This window comes from Blennius ocellaris (genome assembly GCF_963422515.1).
Source record: "Blennius ocellaris genome assembly, chromosome: 12".
NCBI classification, from domain to species: domain Eukaryota; kingdom Metazoa; phylum Chordata; class Actinopteri; order Blenniiformes; family Blenniidae; genus Blennius; species Blennius ocellaris.
The window spans coordinates 23,099,090-23,115,317 of record NC_137661.1 but is presented as its reverse complement, the minus strand read 5'-3'; the positions used below and the strand labels follow the sequence as shown (position 1 = coordinate 23,115,317).

General features: G+C 39.4%; 2 protein-coding genes across 2 annotated transcripts; both read left to right on the top strand.

Annotated features, from left to right (window-relative positions):
- Positions 1 to 842: 842 nt before the first annotated feature.
- On the top strand, positions 843 to 5,853 carry LOC308137566 (complement factor H-like; the record flags this gene model as incomplete). Its single annotated transcript, XM_080506318.1, has 5 exons — positions 843 to 963; positions 2,722 to 2,827; positions 2,931 to 3,007; positions 3,181 to 3,378; positions 5,720 to 5,853. The coding sequence occupies 5 exons, from the start codon at positions 843 to 845 to the stop codon at positions 5,851 to 5,853; spliced, it is 636 nt and encodes a 211-aa protein (XP_080362444.1).
- A 3,662-nt stretch (positions 5,854 to 9,515) lies between these two features.
- Positions 9,516 to 15,414, top strand: LOC308137565 (complement factor H-like; the record flags this gene model as incomplete). The annotated part of the gene is made up of 10 exons (XM_080506317.1): positions 9,516 to 9,548; positions 10,204 to 10,318; positions 10,479 to 10,667; positions 10,755 to 10,940; positions 11,599 to 11,704; positions 12,531 to 12,607; positions 13,500 to 13,688; positions 14,121 to 14,303; positions 14,494 to 14,673; positions 15,155 to 15,414. 10 exons carry the CDS (start codon positions 9,516 to 9,518, stop codon positions 15,343 to 15,345), a joined length of 1,449 nt encoding a protein of 482 aa, XP_080362443.1. The 3' UTR covers positions 15,346 to 15,414.
- Positions 15,415 to 16,228: the final 814 nt, after the last annotated feature.

Sequence of the window (16,228 nt, the reverse complement as noted above, 5' to 3'; positions counted from 1 at the left end):
TCTTTTAAGATTTCCCTGTTGTCTGTGGATTGTTTAATGGATTATTAAGCCATTTTCTCTCCTTAGTGCAAATAAGTTCAGCTGGCTTACTAAAATACCAGATATGTTGTTTGCTCTATTGATTTCTGTTAAATATTACCCAGTGAGTGGAACAAAAACAAACAAACCTTTACCGAAATATTCATGTCACTTTAATGAGACATACCTTGAAATCATCACTTTGGGACAAACACCTGTGGAAAGAAAATCAAGTCACAATATGCATCATGTCCTCATTGTTTGACTCATTGAGCACACACACACATGTCTTATTTATTTATGTCAACATTGTGAAGAAATTCTGGTGTTCAGTGTTTTTGCTGAGCTGCTGCTGGTGTGTGCGTGTGTGTGTGTGTGCGTGTGCGTGTGCGTGTGCGTGTGCGTGTGCGTGTGCGTGGTCATTTCCTCTTTTGAAATGCCCCCTTTGAGCCTGAGCTCGTACTTGGAGTCTGGGACACACTCCAGTAAACCATTGTGAAATCCCTCCCTCTACTTGTAAATCTTCGTCGTACAACAGCGTCTCAGTCTCCAGTTCTGTTCAGTGGACGAGTGGGACTGAGAGACAAAATGCAGGCGGTAATCAGAGGATGCGTCCTTTTTTTGTGCGTGACCCTGGTGAAAAGCAAAAGTAAGTCAGATTCCTTCCAAGCGATCAAGCGCCTCCTCCACGTTTCAGGCTAATGTTTGAATATTGCAATCATGCAACAAAAAGTGTGTTTTTCTTCGAACGCTGTCCCACAGATTGCACACTGGAATCATTTTTGGGAGGAAAGTTGCACGGGCCTAATTTTGACACGACTGGTATGGAGGACGTCTACACCGACACGAGACAAGTGAGAGTGGGCTGCAAAGTTGGCTTCAGTGGCTTTTTTAAGCTCATCTGTGAGAATGGAGTTTGGAAATCAAAAGGCGCAGGATGTCAGGGTAAGTTGGGGCTTGGGAAATATTTACTCCGCCGTTCATCGGTGGGAATTACTGCACCAAACACCAAAACTGAGCAAAGTTTTATTCGTCAATATTTTAACACTGCACAATCTGCAAAAAATAATGGCGCTCAAACAGTGGAGTATGCTTGTTTTTTTTTTGTTATTTTAAAACTCTGATTAATTGCTATTAACTACAGTTGATGTATGTGTAACAAAGCAGAAATGTAGCAAATTGATTACAAAAGTGATTATTTTAACTACTCGTAAACTCACCATTTCTAGTGTAAATTGTCTTGGAGTCTTTAAAAACTTTATTGAACAGAAAACCTCTAGAATTCTAAAACATTCTAGAACTCTGGCAAAAAAAATTCAATAAATTAAAAAAAAAAATCTGTCAAATTCTACAATTTCCGCAAATACTAGAAATCTTAAATGTTCTCGATGTCTGAAATACATTAGCATGCCCAAAAATTACAATTGTGACACATTTTAGGAATCTTAAAGATTGTATAATGCACTAATGTTCTTACAACTCTTCTTTTTTTACTATACCCACAAATTCTAGAACCTCTAGTAATTCTCATAACTCTTCAAAATCCTACCATTCTGCAATCCAGCAGCCACACCAAAACAATTTCTCAGGCCCCATTTGTGTGACATTTTCACTTGACAACACCGAATCCGTTAAAAAAAAAAGCAAAACAAACAAACAAACAAAAATACTGCAGCAGCAAACACACTGATATTGCTGTAGTTAGTATGCCAGGCCACGGGAGGATGCTGTTGCTTGTGTTTGTAATGAAATCACACAGACGTGTGTGCAGCGAAAAGTACCCTATAAACATAAAAAAAAAAAAAACAGAAAAAAAACGAGAGAGCCAGACATTCTTTTGGACTGATGGCGAATCAGATGCTACCAGGGGTGAGTCTCAACTATTAAACGATAGGACTATATGGATTTAATATATATCAAACTATATAGATGATAAAACTAGAATATAGACCGCAAGTCATACCACTATGGGGTCGCCACATTTGTTTGCAGGCACATGAACAGAAGGAACTATTTACAAGGGGGGGGGGGGGCTTATCTAACAAACAAATACAGTAAAATAAACAAAGTCTTCCCTCCTTGTCTAAAATAACCCCACACATATGGGTCACATCCATCTGATCCACTGGAGATCTTAATCCTTCCCTCTTTCAGTACCAGTGTACTTGGTGGATTCAGCCAATCAGGTCTTAGGGATGGCACAGCACTAATTACATACTTAATTGGCAGATCAGGGAGAAGCACATAGAAGACAGTAAAACACTAAACACACAGAAAGACTGCAGTCCTAACAATGGTCAATAATGTGCACACACTTTAAATGAGCTGTCAGCACAGTTTGCATCTGTTTAATGAGTGAATCACACGTTCATTCACAGGAGTTCATAGAAATAATAATCACCAGGACAAAAGATTTGACGAACATTCTTTCACTGCAGAGAGAGACAGCAGCTTTACAATGGTTCAATGCACGAGAAATGAAGAAAAAAATTCCACTGGAACTTCAATGTTTCTATTTATGAATAATTTCTTAATAGTCATGAGCTATGCTATACTGCCAAATGTAATGTTTAAGATGCTATTCCTGGTACATTTGTGAACTCAGCATGGTCTACTGTGTTCGCCATTCAAACACATTTTCAAGTGTGACTCCCTGCTACATATTCATATTCACTGTGTCTGTTTTCATTTTTTTTTTTGAAGCCAGATCGTGTGGTCATCCTGGTGATGCCCCATTTGCCGATTTCCAACTGGTGAATGGGACTGATTTTGTTTTTGGATCAAAGGTTTTGTACATCTGCCAAAAAGGGTAATAACCCCCCCCCCCCCCGTGCAAATCGGACAAATTAGTGATTTTTTTTCTTCGTATTTCAAACCCCTTTGTGAGCTCCATTATTTATTTTCTAACTCAGTTACCACATGGTGAGTCGCAGGAACCACCGGAATTGCATGATGGGAGGTTGGGATGGAGCTGTTCCAGTTTGTGAAGGTAACCTTGAACCATGCATCTCTTGTTTGTTGTTTCAATACCACGATGTGTTTATTTCTTTATTTCTTGATGTAATACAATATTCATTTTCCCTTGCTTGCCAATAACTCAGTGTGATCAGAGGTTTTATTTGCCATCCTGTTTATGCATCATTGTGCTTCTTTTCCATGAAGCTCAACAGTGTCCAGCGATCCATGTGGAGAGTAATGTCAAGGTGATTGGGGATCCGGAGGAAGCAGCGTTTGGCAATGTGGTTCTATTTAGCTGCAAACAAAGTTCCGAAGTCCTGAACGGACCACTAGAGGTTTATTGTGATGAAACAGGCCGGTGGAGTGGAATTGGGTGGACTGGTCGCAGTCCAAGATGTGAAGGTAAGAGGCAGCAGAAAGTGTGAGGAACACCATGAAAACAGGCAAATACCTTTAACAACTCACTGGAGCATTGTCACATCTCAAATAGTGATCCCAAAACCAAACTGGTGAAAGTTTGAGATCCAAGCATGGCTCTATAAAAGCCAAAAGAAAAACCCAAACACATTGGTCAAAGCAAAATGACAATGTCCCTTATTGAAGTGGTGATTGGGTTCGGTCTCCAAATTGGATTTTTTTTTTTTTTCACATTGAAAGTAAAGTAATATTGGAAAAAATTGGAGGAGACACAAAAAGCCTTTTAAAGTTTAAGAATTGGGAATTTTAAATAGGGATGCGTGATGATATCTGCACAATATTGGTATCTGCTGATACAAAGAAAAAAAAAAAAAATCTGCATCTGCAACACAACAAGCATGAGCACACTGAAAAAGGTGTTATCACGCATAGAATGTCCATTGTGTGTGTGTGTGGTTGTTTGTGTGCGTGTGTATGTGTGTGTGTGTGTGTGTGTGTGTGTGTGTGTGTGTGTGTGTGTGTGTGTGTGTGTGTGTGTGTGTGTGTGTGTGTGTGTGTGTGTGTGTGTGTGTGTGTGTGTTCTTTTAACAGAGATAAAATGCCGTCCACCCATAATTGAAAATGGTGTTGTGGTTGGAGATGTCGAAGAGTACAGAGAAAACGAACCGCTGAATTACAGGTGTAATCCCCAGTTTAAAGTAGCGGCTGTAACGTCTTCGAAATGCATGAAAGTGGGACAAGCAGCAGAATGGAGTCCTGCACCTATGTGTGAACGTAAGAGTGATTTCTGATTCACTGGTCACATCACATTGAAATATAATGTTCTTACTAGTCACATTAACTCAACCTAACGGCTACTGATCTTGTCACTAACAGAGAGGATTTTGTTTTTTCTCCAACAAATACAGAAATAACGTGTAAACTGCAACTGCCGGCTCTCAGTGGAACTACATATGAACCTGCTTCTAAAAATATGTTCATACCTGGAGACACACTGAAAGTCACCTGTGGGAGCACATACTGGATTGGGAGGCTTGAAAAAACCTCAACAAAGGTGACTTGTAAAGCAGATGGAGAGTGGACTGTCAGACCAGTGTGCCAAGGCAAGAAACAAACAACAACAAAAACAACATACATGACCTTCAAAGTCAAGACACATTTTGAAATTATTAAGTGTTTCTCTGACTCAAAGTTACTTCTGAGTAGAAATGTGCTGTTTTTATGAATACAGAGGTTATATGCTCCAATCAACGTGATCCACTTCTGTCATACTGGGGCGTCCAGTACTGGCAGCAGAAGAAAATTGGTGACACTGCAGATTATACCTGTAAGAGCGGCTACATGAATACAAATGGTGAACGTCGGGCCACATGCACCAGAGAAGGATGGACACCAAAACCACTTTGTCAAGGTATTCTGAAGTTCACCTCATACTTTCCCTGTTACTCATCTTACAGTTTTATTTCATTTAAAATAAAACAACTGTTGTTCTGGAGTTCAGAGATCTGAAGACCCACAGATAAATACTGTTCCTCAGTCTTTTGGTCCTACAACTCAAGGACCGTCATCTCCTGCCTGAGGGCCGCAAGTTAGGATCCAACAGTTTTAATTCAGAACTTCAACTAAATATTTGACACTCAAATGCAGGGGAGAGGACGGGAGAGGACGTGACGTAGTGCGTAATGCTTTCTGGGTAGTAAACTGTCAGGTTTAGGCTACAGACATTTATTAAATCTGCAAGAAAGAAGAAGACAACACGAATGAGCTTTGGTTACTCGCGAGGAGAATGGCCTAGGAGCGTGTTCAGATTACACCTCCTACCCACTCTGAGCTTCAGACCATTTCTCCTGCGGTTTTATTTCATTAAACAAAGGGGAGGGTTTACAGGATACACATCATAGTAACAAAACATTCTGTGAGTTTTAACAGTTTATCAACTATGAATACAATCAAAGGACATCCCGCGCATGGGACGTCGAGATGGCAGCTGTGTGGAAGACGTGGCTCATCTTGTTTATCAGCCTCGGTCAGGTTGACCTGCTCAGAACATGTGATTAGTGAGCAGCGCCTGAGAGGCGCTGCTAAGAGAGAATACACAGAAATAAGATGGAACTTGAATATGAATATAATTAAGCACGAATATGGCAACTACATATAAAATTACTCTGACATATTCCCCCTGTTTGTCATATCTTATGCTTAATTTCTCACACCACTTGTAACCAACCACTTCCATATTGATTTTCAGTTGCAAGATCATTTTCGCAAGAACACAAAACATTTACACTCAGGTTTCTAATGTTTTACTGTTACTCGTAATCTTCAGGGTCTGAAAAAAAGGTCGGGCAAGGATGGAAAGTCATCATCCTCGCTAATTTCAGAGTCATGATCAGCATTCCCCAACAACGGATAAGCCTGCGCCAGGTCCTGTCTTATGGGAGAGATAGCAGTGTTGATTAGGCGGGTGAGAAGGGCGCGGATACATGGAATACAGCAGCAGCCACACGGGGTGAGGATGGCGATGAATATAGCCGAGGAGACCAAAACAGACATTACTAGAGCTTTGTATCTCCCAAACATATCAACCCAACCATCCCACATAGATGTGTCCACGCCAGAGTGATCTTTCATCTTTTTATTCAAAGTACGAAGACCCTCCACGGCGCGTGTGAGCGTTCCATCTGCTGCTGTGTTGTTCGGAATAAGGGTACAACATTTGTCACCAAACATCGAACACACACCCCCCTTCTCTGCCAACAACATATCAACCACTATACGTGTCTGGAAAGCCGTCGTCGATGTTGCTGAAAGCATCAGTCTGCAACAATTTCTCAGAGATTTGAGTTACATGCAGGGGAAGGACGTTTTACTGGAATGATTAAAATTATGAGTGCACACAATCCTTGAGCTCGCTTAGGAAGGCCATCATAGATTTTGTTTGGGCCACACCACCACCACACGTCTGCTCGTGCTCATGGTGTGAATTTGGCTGGAGCTTGAACTGTTTCAAGGCACCAGGAGTTGTTTAGGCTTCCAAGGAAATGTTTAGGGTTTGTGCTCGTGATGTTTATGCAGGTGAAGTTCTGAGGTGCTACGGTGTATCTTTTATGTCATTAGTTAAGTAGTCAGTAAGTCTGTTTGGAATAACAGTACAGCACATTTTCATATGTTGACAATGAGACAATGTCTAAAAAGAAAAAAAAAAAAAAAAATCAAAAGTACCTCCGATCTAAGGCATCTGTTCCTGTCTCGAAAATTATTTTCCCCAAAAATTTTAACGCAAACTAAGTATTTGTTTTTCCTTAAACAGTTATTTAAACTGAATTTATTAATATTAAACAATTGAAGTTGATCTTGTTGGCGGTGCAGCAACATCAGTTCAGGATCCACCTGCAACATCTCACATCAGATTAGACAGTTCGATAATTTTATTAATGATCAACCACCAAAGAAATACTGACTTTAAATTATTGTCATTAGAATTTATTCTATGTGCTCCTTATTACCAAATGTGTCTTTTGAAGATTATCTTTTAACTCTCATCATGTTTTTTTATTGCTTTTATATATATTTATTGCCATTCCCCCTTTTATAACAGAAATAGAAAACATTAAATAATCTTTTACTTTTAATTTAACATTACTTTTAATTTAAAGTATTCCCCATTTATCCTTTATTCCACATCAACACAAAAACATCTCCAGTTGGGTCACTGTGCTCCTCCTGTTCTCCTCTGTCAGCGTCTCCCATGAGAACTGTCCTGGACAAAACATCGTCTCGTGAGGAAGTCATGTTTCCACCTCATGCTCGTCGTCTGTGGTGTTTCTGATGTGTCACAACAATCTCTGCAGAGAACCCACGGTCTGTCCTGAACTTCTTATCAGGCAGGTGGTGTTCACTTTGTACCACAAACAACGTCTGAGTCTGATGAGGGACTGGACAGCGATGGTCAAGAGGACAAGAGGCTGAGGTGACAGTCCGAGGATGCATCAGTAGATTTAATTATCATCATTTGAATTCAAAGGGAATGGCTTTGCCCGTCGCATTAGTTTGACTTTAAACAGGTAAAAAACCGTAAAACTAGTTATTTTCATATCTCTTGGTTGGTTCATTTATTGGTTTATTAACTTTATTCATACACTTTTTCCTGTAGAAAGTTGAATCACTAAATTTGGAGTTTGAAAGTATTGCCCTGGTGGTGGTCTGTTTAAATTGCATCTGATGGTTTGTTATTTGGACTTTTAGTTCAGTTCTTTTGATATTAATTGTTATGAGACCCACAAGATCTCTTTCTGAAACTTTTACTCCTGGTAAGTAAGTAATTAAGCAAAATTTATTTATAAAGCGCTTTTCACAGATAAAAATCACAAAGTGCTGTACAGGAGAAAAGGTAAAAACAACAATATAAAATGTATATACATGTGTAAAATTTAAGTGACACTAGTGAAAAAATACCCATCAACCAAAAGCTCTTCTAAATAAACATGTTTTCAAATCATTTTTAAACGAGACGACATAGTCTGCCAGGTAGACAGTATTAACTAGAACCTGTTCTGTTAGTTCTTTTAACTAAACCTGCTGGTTGGAAGTGATAACTTTAATTTAATTTAATTTAATCAATTTATATTAACCATGTTTCTTTTCATTTATTTTACTTGTTAGATTAAATCTACATCAGTTAAAAACATTATTTTAGAATAATGGCTGGTAGTGTGTTTGATCTGGTTTGGTTTCTTTCGCTGTGTTGAGGCGGTTCCCACAGGAACCACACTAAGGCAAAAAGCATTATTACGATTGCTACGACGGTTAGGGTCCGTTTGACTTTGTCATTACTGCTCAGTTCGGCTTCCGCTAAGTCACTTCACGGCTTGTAATGGTTCTTCTGCTGACTTTCAGGTCTACCCAGGCTCTAAACGTCTGAATCCACCCTATTATCAGTCTTTTGCTCGCTAGGTGGGGTCGGAGACTCAGCAGTGATGACTTTTTTACAATGTGATAAATGTATCTAAGTTTGCCTTTCTGCTATTTTGAATATTTTTCCACTAAACCAGCTCTTTCTGGACAAAAGCACAACGATTTTTAATTTAATTTAATTTTGTTCCTAAATGTTCTGATACCTTCTATATGAATTTGTTTACCGAATGGCTTCCATTATCGCTGTAAATTGTTTTGCTATTCCGTATGTTGGGATTATAATTTTTTGCAAAGTGCTTTTGCTAATGTTCCAGTATCTGGATGTTATGTTGGAAATAGTTCAACATTTTGAAACAAAGCTAACCACACGAATCAGAAGAAGCAGACAGAGAAAGAAAAAGTTGGAAAATATCTCGCCAGACGTAGATCAGTGAGACATCTCAGACCCTTCTCGCTGATCCGGGGGACTCCGAGTTGCCTCCAGTTCAACCTCTTCAGCACAGCAGGGGCCAAACTGAGAGCCTCCTCCCAATTAGATATCCATGAGACAACTTTAATGGGAGACATTGTGATCAGATGAACCACCTCAATTGGTCCGTCTTCATTTGTAGGACATGTAGGTCGGTGTTGGATTTCTCCTGGATGATTCAGCTCCTCAGTCTATTACATAGAGTGAGTCTTACCACCCTCCAGAGAAAACGCCATGACCCAAAGTTCATGACCAGCTTGTTCTAAATCCCTCCGGTACCGAATTAGTACTACCTAAATGTGGGACCAATCGCAGGATCAGTGAAGGTTTTGAATAGGGGCAACTCGTGCACCAATTCTGCTACAACTTCAGACAATAAAAGAACGCCTTACAGAGATGGGAGTTGAAACAGGGTCCTCAGCCAGCTCTCTCCTCCACGCGTCCGCAATGTCTTTGATTGTTCATTGATCTGCCGGGACTGGTCTGAACTCTTTCCAATTCGACTCGCCAGCAGATGATCACCTACAGGTTTAGAAGGGCTGTGTGAAAGTAGAAAACTTGCATTTATCCACCAATGTCATTGACTTCAATCATTTGTTTCTTTCAGGGACATATTGCCAACGGCTGGACATTGATAATGCATACATTACCTACAACAGCAAGCCGAGCTACAGCAATGGCGAAACCGTCTATTACGCATGCAGAAACGTCGGCAAACAATTTACCATCTCCTGTTATGATGGCGCTTGGACCGGAACGGAAAGGTGCCCAAGTAAGACCACGCAACTATAGTACATTTTACAGAGTCATTATGGCATTTGGAGTATGATGTGACGTTTAACTGACATTTTCATCTATAACTGAAATTCATTTAAGATTTCCAAACTGTAACAACCCATTTAAATCAGACTGAGCATTTTGAACTGTGATAACTAGTTAGTTAGTTAGTTAGTTAGCTAGTTAGTCGGTCAGTCAGACAGTCCTTCAGTTAGTTAGTTAGTTAGTTGCCAATAATACCAATAAAATTAAGTAAAGAATTAAATAAATAAATAAATCTGAAGCTGGTATTTCATGAATAACAGCAAGCAGTGTACATTAATGTACATTGATGAAACATCTTATCTTATTAGTCATCTTATCTCATCTTATTGTTTTGATGGGATGAATGAATGAATGGAAGGTTTATTTCAAATACAGTGCAAAAATTTAAATTGTGTGCATTCAGTTAATAGTGTAAAAAAATTCAAACATACTTTTTTTTCCTGAAATTATTATATATTTTTCCTTTCCCTTAAAAATTCAAATTTCTCCTAAAGATAATAAACCTTACTATGATCTTGATGATGTCGCCTGCCCAATTTGCTAAACGGAATAACTAAAAATACTTTATGTCTTTTCTTTTAGGTGATGATTCCTGTGTAAAACAGGTGTTTCCAAATGGATTTGTTGTTGGGCCTTTCAAAAATACCATCTTCTACACCTGTAATGTCGGTTATAAGCTTCCCACCAAGGGCTGGTGGGGAACTGCCAGGTGTCTTGGTGGTCAGTGGTCTGGACTCCAATCATGTATCGGTAAATATCTGTCTGTCTACAGTATATCAGTCGCTGTTAGTCATTGCATAGAAGCATACCTTTGACACGGTGACTTTTGCTGCCTTCTTGATTACACGATCTAAGCTTTATGCTTTGTAATTCACCCCAGGGAAGACAAAGTGTGGAGAGCCTCCAGAGATTCCTAATGGGAAAGCAACAGCACTTCAACGGCCTGGCAATGAGGCTCAAGTCCTGGAGATAACCTGTAATAAAGGATACTCCTCTGATATTGACCAATTGACCTGTCAGGATGGAAACTGGCATTCAAATACAATATACCTTAAAACACTATGCACACGTGAGTGACATTTAGTTTTTATTGTGGTATATACAAGTATTCATTGGTATGGTATACATTTTAAAAAGCACATGTGTTCTCTTGCAGTGATGACTCCTGTCTGCAGTTTTCCACCCGAAGTTGAGAACGCTGTTGTTTTGGAGGTTTATCAGAGGGAGTTCCTCTCTGACTCTATAATAACTTATCGCTGCCGTGACAATTTCACAATGGAAGGCGAGGACACAATTAAATGCATAGCAGGACAATGGGAGGATAAGAACACCAGATGTATACGTATGTACACTTTTCAAAGCCATTTTTGTTTGGAAGCCGCATATAGTCGATTACCTCAGCGCAATTTAATCAGATAAACTGGGTTTCGTCTAATAGATATATGTGGTTTCATCAGTCCATGCTGTTCCCTTAAATAGTCTGACAGGCTGTTCAGGGGAATGACCTTGTGCAGAATAAGCAGCTAAACCATGTTGGTTGACTTGTGGGAAATGCCGGTTGAAGAATGGGATCCATCCCCACCATGTGTGGATAAAGTACTTGGACCAGACCAACTCCATGCAGGCAGAGTGCGTGGCGTGTCAAACACAGAATAAAGAATTGCGCGTGTTGAGAAAAAAAGAGCGTTAGATCTTTAGTATCATTTAATCCCGACGAGCCCAAATTTTAAGCAGCTCACTCGGATTCCTTCTGGTTCTCATGATTGCCTACCCCTGCTGTGCACATTCCAAATAAAGCCCCAATATCCCGGTTGCATCACAAGCACAGTTATTAGGAGGCAGATGAACTAATGTTAGTATGAGATAAAATCACTAATAGTTTGTTGGTAGTTTAAACGAAGGTGATTCAACAACAGAAGAAAGCAAAAATAAGAAACGTTTGTTCAATTTTCTATTCAGATATGTGATTAACCTTCCTCTTTTCTCTTTTTCTCCTTCAGAAAAACCATGTCCATTGCCCGAAGATACTACCGATGGGACATATAAGATTATTTTTGGTAAAGGGTTTGTTTTTGGAACCACGATCAAGTACACCTGTAATGAAGGGTATGTAACATCTAGTTTAAATCTCATGTGTCGATGCATGTTCTCATTTGTCCAGGCAGCAGGTGTCAATAAACATCCCATCCATTTGTATTTCAAACCCAATAACACACTGGGACAGACACTGCGACATCTACGGGGTCACAAACCACTCTATGTAGATTATCCATTATGAATAAACTTCATAATGGAGAAACCAAACAACTACTGGAAAAATGTTTGGTCCAATAGAAAAAGAGTAGTGATGTTCAAATTACTGAAGAGGCATAATGAGAGGTCATTTATAGCAAATTTTCAATATTCCATTTTGTAATTGTGTCTGGAATTACATTTAAAAAATATATAGATACATGTATGTATTAAAGCGGTTGTTTAAAAAATGTATAAAATAAATATATAATAAAATATACATTTAATTATAAATACAATTCTCACAAATATTAGAACTCTTACCAAATTCAGAACTCCGACACATTCTGGAACTCATACGAACATTAAAACTTTCCCAAATTTTGAAGCTCTCACATGTTCCACAAGTATCACAAACATTTATATTCAATTCCTAGTTCTTCAGAAGCTTCCATTTCAGTGTCGTTGTCACCGTTTTCCTCCTGTGGTCTGTTGCTCTCACTAACTTGTTTGTCAGTGACGAGAAGAAATTAGAGATTTTTCTGATATGGTTGTCTAAAGTGTTAAAATTACAGACCAAACAATCTTAAAAAGTAAAACGTAAAACAGGTCATGTATAATGTAAAGATCTCCATTTCAGTGATCATGTGTTTTGTTTCAATATCAAACTGAGAAGCGTCATTGTAACATTTCTTCACAGTTATCGAATGATTGGTGAGCATGATACTCGAACATGTTTGCTGGACGGATGGACCAACAGAGAACCAACATGTGAACGTAAGTCTCTGCATCACAAATGCAACATCTGTGTTTGATTTCTTTTTTCAAAAAGGACGATCTTCAAATAGTTTTTAACATATTGTATTTATGTTGAGGAATGTAGTTGTGGGATAAACTATATAGACTTTAAACTGAAAATGAAAAGGACATGTAACAATTAAACTCTTCAAACATTAAAAAAATAAAATAAAATTGGGAATAAACCAAACTTCCAAATGAAGACAAATTATTCTTTGGGAAATTAAAAGGAAAAGTTGGCACAGTGTGACAAACACATTAAAACATTGCAAGTCTTCACTGGTTTCTCCACTTCATCAGGGAAGAGTAAACTTTTAAGTTTTTCCTTTTGCAAATACAAAAGTGAAACAACGCAAATCACAACCAAGGATGTCAAACTCATTGCAGTTCAAGAGCCACATTATGTGCTTCCAAGCTGAACTGATTAAAAAGTAACCGGATTGTCCAAAAGTACCAACAAGGTCAACGTTTTCTTCATCAAACTGTTTCCGTGGCCTGTTCTGCTTTACTGGAGCCCACTTTGGTGAAAGTTGGAGTTTCTGAGCCACTGGAGGTTCCAATGCTACTGATATACATAGTTTTATGATATGAAAGCTTGGACATTGAAATCTCACTCAGATCTCCTTTGAATTTATACTAAGTAGTCCGTAACTTTGATTGTTGTTTCAACATCAAACACTTGTTTAACTGCTCGTCTTGCTTCTGTATATTTATTTGCACAGAGAGGCTTGACTGTCAAGTGAAAACTCACATTCTAACTGTGGCAAAAAACAATATATATGTATTAATATTCACAAGATAGTCTAACTCTGGAAATACTGTATGAAATTTTCAATAGCAGCTTTTAAGAGAAAGCTTTCATTCTTTTCAGGCACCACCTGTAAAACAGCCATGACACATCCGAAGCTCAGTGTGACCGGATTGCCGACAGGAGGACAAACAATGGAATATGGACACACTTTAGGGTTTGAGTGCAACGATGACTACCATCTGGATGGGGCTTCACAAATTCGGTGCTTACAAAGCGGCGAGTGGAGTGCGCCCTTCCCAACCTGCTCTGGTACGTTGTCATTCGTTCAATTCAATTCAAATTTATTTGTATTGCACCAAATACAACATTGTCATTTCAAGGCACTTTCACAGAGATGAAAACGCAGCAATTCTTGCTGCGGTTGGAGAAGGGCCGGAGGCTCAGACCACGAGACATATTAGTGGCATGTAGTAGTGAAACATATTGAGCCAGTTCAGTGTGAAAACTGCTCAATTCATGACTTTACCGTCAGAGGTCTCTGTGATCTGTTGGAGCCACGATCATAGAAAAGTTCATTCAAAATGTTGCTTGATTGACACATTTGGAGCATGCCATTCAGAAATTAGTTCCTGTTATCTCAACAAACTTTGCAGTGAGGTAGCCTCTCAACTCTGGTTCATTAGATCTTAAAAAAGACACAAGTTAAATGTGATGACAAAACTCTTGTGTTCTTCCCAACAGAAACGTGCAAAGTCACAGGGGTGCCACACAACGTAAACCACCAACATGTGCCGGGCAATGAGCTACTGAAAGGAAGGAATCTGACATTTACATGCCAACTGCGCAGCCACTTCATTCAAGGCCATGCAACTGTTCAGTGTTTGGATAATGGACGGTGGAGTCATCCGTTTCCAACATGTGGCAGTAAGACAATTCTCTCACTACTTATGGGTGTAAATGATCCTGATGTGCACAGCTGTGTCTCAAGCAGAACTGAGAAGCCAGATTGTACACGAAATGAAACACCCTTGTTAAAAATAAAAGGTTCTGATCATTTGCTGAAGGTGAAAATGCCACTAAAAGTTGAGATTTGTGTCCCTTGATTCTCTTGTAGCTCCTGTGAACTGTGGGAATCCTCCACCTCTTGTCAACGGTGACACCAAAGCAACTCTGAAATATGACTACAGCCACAATGAAAGGGTTGAATTCCGCTGTCAAAGATATCACATCATGGAGGGCGAGCCATACAGAACCTGCTTCAATGGTGTATGGAGGGGAGACATGAAATGCCTCAGTAAGTCTGACTTCCCTTTATATTTACGAAAATGTGTTTTGTCAAAGGGCTGTAGGGATTACCACTCCGGTGTGCTCGCAAGAAGCTTCCAGGTTCCATTCTAGGTTGGGCTTGGAGGGACTGTCTGCGTGAAGTATGCATGTTCTTCATCTGCATGTGTGGGCTTTTTCTCTCTCTCTATAGTCCTGTCTCTTCTCACATCCCAAAAACATGTGTATGGTGATAATGACTGCTGTAAATGTCCCATAGGTGTGAGTGTCAGTGTGTGTGGTTTGTCCTGTGATTGACTGTGGAACCTGCCTTCACCCAAAGTCAGTTAGAATTGGCTCCAGTCCTCAGCAACCCAAACTTCGATGACGCTGACTGGATACAGAAGCTCATTGGCTTTTGAATCATGAATAACTGTAGTTATGTGTCGAGCATGCAGTACTTTCTTGTATTTCACTCACAATTATGCTTCTTTACGTGTGATCTCTTGCAGAACCATGCACCGTGAACGCAGGAGACATGAATACACGTAATCTTCGGTTCAGATATGTAGATCGAAGTAAGCTGTACTCCCATCATAATCAAGAAATAGAGTTTGTGTGCACAAGAGGAACTCCTGTAATGATAAGCCTCATGCGTACGAGATGTCTGGATGGGGAGATTCGCCTTCCAACGTGCCAGTGAAGATTTGAAAACATCTGAATGGCATGAACACATAGTAATATGATCTGGAGGCGAAGTTTCAATACCATGTGTGGTCATGAATAAAATAGCCTTGATAGCAACTTGTTTGCACCTCAGCATTCTTGATTAGAAAAATCTTTGGGTCCTATCTTTGTTTTTAATTTTATGGATGATGATATTTGACATGTTCCATAAATGTTGAGCATAAAATAAATAATACAGTGTACTCCTGTGTCCTGGTTTGTTTTTATACTTTTGTATCACTATTCCCACCCTCTTGTTTGGCTCATGTTTTTTTTTTTTTTTTTTTTACATGGAACTTTCCTGGTCCTCTCTCCTCTTATCAGTATCCATTCATCTGTATATGTATAATCACTACACCCAAGCTGAAGTCCATATGAGTCATGACAAAACGTTTTTAACTGCTTCATAAAAGTATAGCAGCAGTCAACAGATCTCAGCTGAGGGGGAAGAGCATTCCACAGCTTAGGTGCGAGAGCTTGAAACACACAGTCACCACGGGTTTTGCGTTTGGTCCGGGGGCCCGCAAGCGGCATTTGTTGGCCAAACCAGAGCGCTCTATTTGGGGCATAGGGGTGAAAGAGGTTGGCAATATAAAAAGGTGTTTGACCATGTAATGCTTTAATAGTTAGCAGTAGTATTTTAAAATGAACAAGAAAAGTAATGGGGAGCCAGTGAAGGGAGGATAAAACAGGGGTGATGTGGGCTCTCCAGTTTGTTGCTGTTGAAAGACGAGCAGCTGCTGTTTGAAGATGTTAGAGATGACAAGTAAAAAGGGCGCTACAATAGTCTAAATGAGAAGAGATAAAAGCATGTAGAATCATCTGCAGCTCCACCTTGGATACCGTTACCATATAGTTTA